The 9,123-nt window shown below is 34.5% G+C and overlaps 3 protein-coding genes across 5 annotated transcripts; 2 read left to right on the top strand and 1 right to left on the bottom strand.

Moving 5' to 3' along the window:
• Positions 1-3,351: 3,351 nt before the first annotated feature.
• On the top strand, positions 3,352-5,690 carry LOC106353466 (transcription factor TGA7-like). 3 transcript variants are annotated; one of them, XM_013793225.3, is made up of 8 exons: positions 3,352-3,639; positions 3,738-3,910; positions 4,002-4,097; positions 4,190-4,249; positions 4,420-4,506; positions 4,592-4,918; positions 5,005-5,235; positions 5,324-5,690. In XM_013793225.3, the coding sequence occupies exons 2-8, from the start codon at positions 3,740-3,742 to the stop codon at positions 5,474-5,476; spliced, it is 1,125 nt and encodes a 374-aa protein (XP_013648679.1). In that variant the 5' UTR covers positions 3,352-3,639; positions 3,738-3,739; the 3' UTR covers positions 5,477-5,690. The 3 variants fall into 3 exon arrangements, with proteins under 3 accessions (XP_013648679.1, XP_013648678.1, XP_013648680.1); XM_013793224.3 differs by having other exon boundaries at positions 3,353-3,639; positions 3,729-3,910; XM_013793226.3 differs by having other exon boundaries at positions 3,354-3,639; positions 3,729-3,910; positions 4,420-4,497.
• A 217-nt stretch (positions 5,691-5,907) lies between these two features.
• On the top strand, positions 5,908-7,351 carry LOC106353464 (uncharacterized J domain-containing protein C4H3.01). The gene is made up of 4 exons (XM_013793222.3): positions 5,908-6,224; positions 6,386-6,460; positions 6,646-6,923; positions 7,006-7,351. Exons 1-4 carry the CDS (start codon positions 5,978-5,980, stop codon positions 7,225-7,227), a joined length of 822 nt encoding a protein of 273 aa, XP_013648676.1. The 5' UTR covers positions 5,908-5,977; the 3' UTR covers positions 7,228-7,351.
• An 87-nt stretch (positions 7,352-7,438) lies between these two features.
• On the bottom strand, positions 7,439-8,687 carry LOC106353465 (60S ribosomal protein L30-2). Its single transcript, XM_013793223.3, has 5 exons — positions 8,514-8,687; positions 8,325-8,430; positions 8,144-8,245; positions 7,730-7,798; positions 7,439-7,611 (listed from the first exon to the last, which is right to left on the bottom strand). The coding sequence occupies exons 1-5, from the start codon at positions 8,532-8,534 to the stop codon at positions 7,571-7,573; spliced, it is 339 nt and encodes a 112-aa protein (XP_013648677.1). The 5' UTR covers positions 8,535-8,687; the 3' UTR covers positions 7,439-7,570.
• Between the last annotated feature and the right edge of the window lie 436 nt (positions 8,688-9,123).

Raw genomic sequence — 9,123 nt, 5'->3', positions numbered from 1 at the left:
TTACTAATATTCGAATCGTTTGATCGTTGGATGATCATTCGTCCACAAGAATCTCAGGGCATGATAGATATGCAATTTTGGATTTGCTCAGTAGTACGATATATCTTTGATTCTTCTTCCTATGCGTAAACCTTAAAACCATATTCAGTTACAAAAAAAAAATAAACCCAAAACCATATTCTTAACTTGATTGTCTCCTAGTTTATTTTCTAACGACTATTATGTAATTTTTGTATAATTTTTTTATCCAAAGAATTTCAGACCCTATGGTTTAGACTTGATTATAGTCTCTTGGACTATAGACAATTATTTTCAATGCATACGGTCTTTGGTTTAAACCATCGAGTATGAGATTGCAATCCCATATCCCATAGAACTATACGAATCCAAAACTATATGAAACTAAGTACTTTAGGAAAAACTATCGTGCCCTTAATGTTAAGAATGTGAATAATTACTCTAATTTTTCAAGAGACGTGCAAGAAATTATCTCTGCTGCAGAATCTGTAAATATATGCAATTCGTATTAAAATTGAAAGTCTAAAGATAGATATTTCAGGTGTACTCGATAAGAATGTACAGAATGAGAAAAAAGTACAGAGAAGATAACGGGAAAGCAATAAAATGTGTACCTTTGTGAATCGTGATCAAAAACGAAAAAGGGAGAAAGATGATGGCGAAAATAGTGGGAGATCGGTGTCTTCGTGATGAATTAAAGTAGAAATGTGTGTAATGTACGTAACCTTTCTTATCATACTATCTTTTCCTTCCTCAAATATAACAGTGATGTATTTAATGCATGCATAATAAACGAACGTAAAATGATGGCTAATTTAACAGATAATTTGCTCAGTCCTAGTTTCGAAATCATGTTTGTATTGAGTCATGACCGGTTTGTAGATTATTTGAGAGATGAATAATTGTTATTTTATTTATTTTAGTAATAAATCATAAATTTTAACATTAAAGTAACAAATGCAAATGACAGCATAAAATTAGTTTGTTTCACGAAGATCAAAGTTTTAAAAAATTTATTCATTTCAGAAAAATAAAAGTTGTTATCTTTATAATAAAAGAGTAGGATGTTGAATATCAAAACCATTATTGATAGTATGCGAGATTTCTATCTCATTCTTCTCACTTTTTTACTTTTGTTAATTTAGTTTTAATAATTTAATTGTGAGAGATTCCTTTAGATATCTATGGATGTCTTAACTAATTATCAGAGTCTGTCGATGATAAATGAAAGGCCATGAAAAGCTTATGTGCAATACTGAATGAATCAAGCCAAATATATATGATCTTTCTCGAAACCAATGGATTTTTCTGACATGATCATACAATAATGTTTTTTTTTTGTATTTTATTTGCTTATATCAGCGCACCGATTCATATTTATGATAAATATTTACCGATACTCTTTAATAAAGTAAAACCAAGACACGAAACAAAGCTGGATAAAAGAAAAAAACGGACATGCTTGTCTTGGTTGAACACACAGATTTTGTTGCACAAGTGGTACCAAGCTAATTAAGACCCATGATTTAAAATAAGTGAAAGTGTTAAAAATATTATCTTTGTGTTTGGTAGGGCCATTAAAGCACCAATTATTTGTCACTAAGTCAGGAAAGAAGACTATAACCACAAAGATGCCACTGCATAAATAACCTTATGGACCACCCCAAAGTTGTAAAAAAGCATTAGTGAAATACAATCAGAAGGAAAGAAATCTACATCTTTCTGTCAAGGAAGAAATCTACATCTTTGTTCCACCTATATGAACCTAATTTATAGGGAAAAAGACATTGATTCTTTTGCATACCCACGAGCATGCATCTACACAAAAGGTGTGCATTTCGAATAGGCATGGGCAAAGAGCGGATACCCGGAATTTTTCAGTATCCGTGATCCGCTCCGTTTTAGACGAATATCTATATTTGTGAATTGTTTTCGATCCGAAAAATTTTGGATATCCGGGCTTTCGGATATTCATAATTTTTTAAAATATTTGCGGATTATTCTATTTGATCTGCCAATTATATTAAAAAAATATATATAACATTAAAATTAAAAAAAATTTAGAATATCAATTTAAAATAAAAATAATATCATACTAACAAACTATCATTTTAAGAGAAATTGTAAGAAAAATTCAATATTAACAAGTCTAATAAGAAAACTCATATGTTAACATTTGACATAATATTAAAATTAAATTGGATATGTAATAACCAAAACAAATTTTGAAAACAACTTAAAACAAAAAATTAACCAAATTATATAGATATAATAGTTTGTAGAGTGAATTAGCCCAAAATGCTAAAAGAAAGCACAAATTAGGGATCTGCCTGAACATTAAAAAATATGGGCCGAATATTGATTCAGCCGAATATTGATTCAGGTTGTGCCGAAAATAATGATAAGCCCTTTTGGAAAAAAATGATTATGCACTGTTATGACAGTGGGAAATAGTATTTGCCTAAATTGGCGATAACCGATAAGTTGCGTGCATAGAATGCAATTTCACTAGTTTGTATATACAATTACATTACATAGCTATAAATATACATATCGGATCAGATATCTGAATTTCTAAAAATAATATTTGTGATTTACTTTATTTTTACGGATATCACATTTTAATATTTGTTTTGATTCAAAACTTGACAGATATCCTGAATTGTTGGATTGAGTCGAGACGAATAACAGATCAGATCAAATTTGACAGATAATTTGTCCAACCCTAATTTCGAAAATCATGTTTGTATTGAGTCATGGCCGGTTTGTAGATGATTTGAGAGATGAATAATTGTTATTTTAGTAATTAAATTTAGTAATAAATTATAAATTTTAACATTAAAGTAACAAATGCAAATGACAGAATGAAGTTAGTTTATTTCACGAAGATAAAAGTTTTAAGAAAAATTATTCATTTCAGAAAGATAAAAGCTTTAAATTTAATTTTTAATTTATTTTTGTTATTAATTCTAAAGTTATTAAAATCTGTAAAAATTTCAAAACTTTTATTATTTTGGTGAAACGGAGAAAATATTTATTATATGATCCTGAAAACATAATCCACTTTTAAATTCCCAATTCTAGAACTCAGAAACGATGCAATAAATTCACAAACAGACCGAATAATAAACTGGCCGAGCAACGTGTCGATTCCGGAGAGTATGGAACTCTACAAGAGTTTCCGGTTAATGACATCACGTCGTGCGTACTTCAGCGCACGATAAGGTCACCCTTCAGCTTTGCGAAAGACTCTTCTTTTTCTTTTCCCCAGTGTTTTGTCGCTAATGTTATTTCTTTAAATAATTTGATCATTATCTTGGTTACTATTATTCTATAGCTGATGGACATAAATAAAGGAAAGAGAAAAGGCCAAGAAAGAAAAAAAAATCTGTTTAATCATCTCTTCCCATGATGGAAACGCTTGACCTCTAAGTTTTTTTTTCCTTTACTGCAAGTGTCCAAAGGAACTCCAAGAACTTTTTCCTTCCTTTTGATTTTTTCTGTTGTCGGTCTGCAAATATATCTCTGTTTGATTGATAGATTACTCGGAAATGCACTTCAAAGGTTTGTGTCAGTGAGCTAATGTAAGTTTGGTGCAATCTATTGGATCTACAAGTGAAGGTGAGGCAAAAAGTAGAAAAAAAATATTTGTTTCTCCTTTTATTTCTACTTGTGGAATAATATATAAATGTTTTTGGTTGATATGTTAGAGAATATAGAGATGATGAGTTCTTCTTCGCCAACTCAACTTGCATCTTTAAGAGACATGGGAATCTATGAACCGTTTCAACAAATGGTTTCTTGGAGGAATGTTTTTAAATCTGATATCAATGATCATAGTCCAAACACTGCTTCTTCCTCTGTTATTCAAGTGGATCACAACATCATCAAGGTTAATATTTGTATACTTGTCTCAAGATTTATATTAGTCTGAAGTATTGTTACTTGTATGTGTTTTTGCTAATGGTTTGAGTTGTGTGCAGGCGAGTTACCCTTCTTCTTCTCATAACCAGATCGAAGCAGAACCTTCTGGTAATGATCATCAGGAGGAGGATGATGATGGCAGGAATCATGATAAGGTTTATAAAAAACATAATCAAGAATCCTTTTAAATAAAAGAAAATATCGGTTATTATAATAGTGATATCATTTTCTCATATGTTGCAAATAGATGAAACGGCGTTTAGCTCAGAACCGAGAAGCTGCTCGCAAAAGTCGCTTGAGAAAGAAGGTATAATCTTGTAGGACTGCGAAAATCCTGATCAAAAATCATGAAACAAACAAAGCTGAAATCGATAATATAGAAGTATTAAACATTTGAATACACAATTGTTACAAGTTACAACAAATCTCATATAGTAAAGTTATCTACTAGTACTAAAGTCTGTTTTGTTCCTTTAGGCTTATGTTCAACAGTTAGAAGAAAGTCGGTTCAAGTTATCGCAGTTAGAGCAAGAACTCGAAAAGGCTAAGCAGCAGGTGAGCAAGGTGACACAAGACTGATCAAAACGTTCTCTTATCTAATTTTTTATCGAAATCAATATGCTACTGACTCATTACTATTTTTTCAAAGGGAGTGTACTCGTCAGGTTCGAGCTATGTAGGATCATCAGGGAGCATTAACACAAGGATTGCTGCATTTGAGCTGGAATATTCACATTGGCTTGAAGAACAAAGCAGGAGGGTTAGCGAAATCCGAACTGCGCTTCAAGCTCATATAAGCGACATAGAACTCAAGATGCTTGTAGAAAGCTGCTTGAACCATTACGCGAACCTCTTCAGAATGAAATCTGATGCAGCCAAAGCTGATGTTTTCTACTTGATATCGGGAATGTGGAGAACTTCCACAGAAAGATTCTTCCAATGGATAGGAGGGTTCCGTCCATCAGGTCTTTTAAATGTATAAACTCTCAAACTCCCAACACAATCTTAACTTCAAAAGCTAAGTTGACAAAATGTAATGTTCTAACTCCATTTGTTTTGTAGGTTGTGATGCCGTATCTTCAGCCATTAACTGATCAGCAAATCTTGGAAGTGAGAAACCTCCAACAGTCATCACAACAAGCAGAGGATGCTCTCTCTCAAGGGATAGATAAACTTCAGCAGAGTTTAGCTGAAAACATAGTGATTGATGTGGTTATGGAGTCCAATGATTACCCATCCCACATGGGTGCAGCTGTTGAGAATCTCCAAGCATTAGAAGGGTTTGTGAATCAAGTAAGTAAATAAAAAACAAAGTTAACGAAAGAAACTTTGTCTCCTTTCTATAACAAAAGATTCAAGAATCTGTTTATTTTATCAACAGGCGGATCATTTGAGGCAACAAACATTGCAGCAAATGGCAAAGATCTTGACGACAAGACAAGCAGCTCGAGGTTTGCTTTGCCTGGGAGAGTATCTTCACAGGCTGCGTGCTCTTAGCTCTCTATGGGCAGCTCGTCCACGAGAACACGCCTAAAAGGAAAACATGAAACACACCTTTAAAGCTTTGAACGATGCTAAGTAGAACATTATGAAGTATCTCGCTCCACATATTTTCAGACAGAAGATGTAAATTTGAGTGGAAACTTTGTAATATATTTATATTAGATACCAAAAGAATAAGTGTATGCTCTCGTTAGTGTAATATTATTTTATATGTGTTGAAATCTGAGCAATAATATATGCTAATATATCTCGGTCCAATATTTTTAAATAAGAAGATGTAAATTTGGGTGGAAACTTTGTAGTATATATTAGATACCAAAAAAAATGTGTATATTTTATAAGGTTGAAATCTGAGAAATGTGATAATATGTGTACCGAAATTGAATTATCAGTATAGTTGAGGGGCTTAACTGTTAAAGGGTATAATCGTAATTAATAGTTATTACGTTTCTTCTCCACAAGATTTTCCGGGGAATTTGATTACATTTCTTGTAATTCGATTTTGTATGTTTCTGGGTCGGCGAGTGAAGTGATGAGCAACCTGCGAGCTATCTGTAGACCACACACGGTGTTTGCTTCGATCGTGTGTTGTAGTAGAAACCAAACTCGATCAATCGTTAGGGTTTCGATTCAAAAGTTCAGCTTTAGAACTCGGGTGTCGAATTCGTTTCCGTTTAGGTCTAAAGATTCGAACTTTTGGTTTGGCGTGAGACAAAGGAAGACTCTTGTCAGGGCAGCATCGAGTTGGAGCGAAGGGAAGTCTCCTTACGATACTCTCGGTAAAAGCTTTCTCCTTTTCACCTTGTGGGCGTCAAGATTTTAGCTTAAACTGCGCATAGGAGCTGAATGATCATGTAAAACAGAGTCCTTTGTGTCTTGTGTTTCATGTATTTTAATAGAGCTAAGATTTGGTTGTATGTTGTTTGGTTTTTGAGTACAGAGTTGGAACGAGATGCAGAGGAGGAGCAGATTAAGGTGGCGTACAGACGATTAGCCAAGTACTATCATCCTGATGGTACTTCTCTACATCTTTAGAAGCTAAATCAAAGTCAAGATTACTAGTTTTAGAGCTTGGGGTAGGTTAAGTCTTTGTGGGTTTATTATAGCAACACAAGACCTTGCGTCTGTTCATTAGTATATGTAGCCACAACGAAGTTGTTTTTTTGTTTCTTGTTTATTTATTGCATGACTTGTGTGTAGTTTACGATGGCAAAGGGACGCTTGAAGAGGGAGAGACGGCAGAAAGTAGATTCATCAAGATCCAGGCTGCATACGAGCTGCTCATGGACACTGAGAAGAGAAGACAGTACGATACGGATAACCGAGTGAATCCAATGAAGGCATCACAAGCCTGGATGGAATGGCTGATGAAAAAGCGTAAAGCATTTGATCAGAGAGGCGACATGGCGATTGCAGCTTGGGCTGAGCAACAACAGCTTGAGATTAACCTTCGTGCTCGTCGTCTTTCTCGTTCTAAGGTAAGACTAACAAGTGTTTCTGAGCTTGTTTCCCCCAAGTCTTGCTCTGTTTTCAATGAATCTATTTGGTGAACCTGTTAAGGTGGATCCGGAAGAAGAGAGGAAGTTACTGGAGAAGGAGAAGAAAGCATCGAGAGAGTTGTTTAACAGCACTCTAAAGCGACACACGCTGGTATTGAAGAAAAGAGATTTGATGCGGAAGAAAGCAGAGGAGGATAAGAAAAAGCTCATCACTCAACTTTTGGCAGCAGAAGGTCTCGAGCTTGATACTGAAGAAGAGGAGGAAGAAGAGACAGCCAAGTAAACATTTTGCAAAGCTTCACCTTTTCTTATATCTACTCTCTCTCCGTCTTTCTGTTCCAACTTCTCTTACATGTAGCAGAAACATACATGTAGATATTATATTTTATAATTACCCGAACTTTATATTCACGGTTCAAAATTAAGTTTGTTGATAAGGAGAAGGAAGTTTGATACGTACTAAAAGATAGAACAAAGAATTTAACTCTCAGAAATGTCAAAAAAAAATTATATTTTCCTATCCGGTTCATAATGTAAAAGTAATAAAACACCAAACACAGTATCTTTTGCTCATAAAATTTGAGAATATCCATGGAAGTAGGGGGAAAACAAAATCGAAAATGGTATCACTGGTCACCAGGAATGCTCTTGATGATGTCAGAATCACCTAAAACCAGTCAAAAGACAAAAGCATTAGCAAGGATCAGTGAAGAACGAAATACATAAACACGAAGTTGGCGAGTATGTCGAGTATGTAGTATTCAAGTTAGTGTTGTTCTCATTACCAGGATCAACGATGCTCAGACAAGAAACACGGAAGTACTTCCCACAAGCTGTTCCCAAATCAACGTTGTCTGAAACCAAAGATGAACAACAGTCAAGCAAAAGTGATACTAGAAGAAAATAATGGATGAAACAGAGGATCAATGATGCAAAAGACAAGACTATCATGCTACAGTACAAACCCAAAACCTAGGATGTGGATTATACAGACAGAAAAGCCAGTTACGTAACTTGATGTAATGATGCAACTTGTAATAAACCCATTACAGATACACCAATAGCAATTAAAACAGATTTGTGAGCTTCCAAAAAGATCAACACTTTTAAGTCAACAAAACATACTACTTTCTTCCTCTACTTAGGATCAACACTATAAAAGCTAAAGAAGATTGTTCAGTAAGAAGAAATGAACTAACTTCCATTGTAGTGGTGAACACCAACTTTAGCGAGCATTGCGTAGTACTCAATCTCCGATCTCCTCAACGGTGGGCAATTCGAGGAGATGAGAATTAGCTTCCCTGCAAATATAATAAATCAAAAACTAGCTACAAAAACATATTGAGATATATATGCACACCAAGTGTTCGATTAAATTACCTTTGGAGCCACGGAGAGACTTGAGGACGGACTTGTAACCAAGAGTGTATTTACCACTCTTCATCACAAGAGCCAACCTACTGTTGATGCCCTCGTGTGACTTCTTCTGCAAACTCAAACACACAGAAACATTGTTTGAAATGACCAAAAAAGAATAAAACTTTGATAAGAAAGAGAACAGAAACGCACCGTTTTCTTGGCCGTCACCATTTTCGCAGAGAGATAGAGAATTAGAGATAGACAACTGTCCCGTCCTGGATCTGTGCGGCGGAGGAGGAGAGATCGAGAGAGAAGACGAAGCACGATGCTTGGTAGACGTTTTATATTCTGCCAAATGTTTTTAGGGTTTTTGCTCTTTCTATATGTTTGTGTAATTGCAATTATGCCCTTACTTTTCTGTACGTTTGTAGATTTAGATTTTGATTCTAGCTTGTCTAACTTTTGAAATTTAATTTATATCCCCAATCGGTTGAGGAGGAGAGTGGTTTATGAGCTAGGTCATGTTCGTCTGTACATCGGGAAGATGCATCCAAATGGTCCATCTAGATATCTTATCCAGATGCTCCATCTGGATGGTTCGTTTATTCATTTCATCCATGCATCCAGATGAATCATCTGAATGCAACTATGTTCGTTTGTTTTTCATTTTTTAACTTTCATTTGCATCCAGGTGGACTTGTTAATAAAATGACTAAAATATAATTTTTTACGTTCCGGCGGAAAAATAGCATTTTTACGGTTTTGGCAGAAAATAGCATTTTTACGGTTTTGGCGGGAAAAGTTTTTTCGTGTTTTTTGG

This window comes from Brassica napus, chromosome C6 (genome assembly GCF_020379485.1).
Source record: "Brassica napus cultivar Da-Ae chromosome C6, Da-Ae, whole genome shotgun sequence".
NCBI classification, from domain to species: domain Eukaryota; kingdom Viridiplantae; phylum Streptophyta; class Magnoliopsida; order Brassicales; family Brassicaceae; genus Brassica; species Brassica napus.
Note: the sequence above shows the minus strand (reverse complement) of the source record. Positions and strands in the feature narration are given on the sequence as shown.

Excerpts from the sequence above, each read along its gene's own strand:
- LOC106353466 (XM_013793225.3), top strand. The coding sequence starts at position 3,740 with ATGATGAGTTCTTCTTCGCCAACTCAACTTGCATCTTTAAGAGACATG. Across the intron at positions 4,507-4,591 it reads CTAAGCAGCAGGTGAGCAAG|GGAGTGTACTCGTCAGGTTC; the intron begins GTGACACAAGAC and ends ATTTTTTCAAAG. Across the intron at positions 5,236-5,323 it reads TAGAAGGGTTTGTGAATCAA|GCGGATCATTTGAGGCAACA; the intron begins GTAAGTAAATAA and ends TTTTATCAACAG.
- LOC106353464 (XM_013793222.3), top strand. The coding sequence starts at position 5,978 with ATGAGCAACCTGCGAGCTATCTGTAGACCACACACGGTGTTTGCTTCG. Across the intron at positions 6,461-6,645 it reads CAAGTACTATCATCCTGATG|TTTACGATGGCAAAGGGACG; the intron begins GTACTTCTCTAC and ends ACTTGTGTGTAG. Across the intron at positions 6,924-7,005 it reads GTCGTCTTTCTCGTTCTAAG|GTGGATCCGGAAGAAGAGAG; the intron begins GTAAGACTAACA and ends GAACCTGTTAAG.
- LOC106353465 (XM_013793223.3), bottom strand. The coding sequence starts at position 8,534 with ATGGTGACGGCCAAGAAAACG. Across the intron at positions 8,431-8,513 it reads TGGTGACGGCCAAGAAAACG|AAGAAGTCACACGAGGGCAT; the intron begins GTGCGTTTCTGT and ends TTGAGTTTGCAG. Across the intron at positions 8,246-8,324 it reads GTCTCTCCGTGGCTCCAAAG|GGAAGCTAATTCTCATCTCC; the intron begins GTAATTTAATCG and ends TTATATTTGCAG.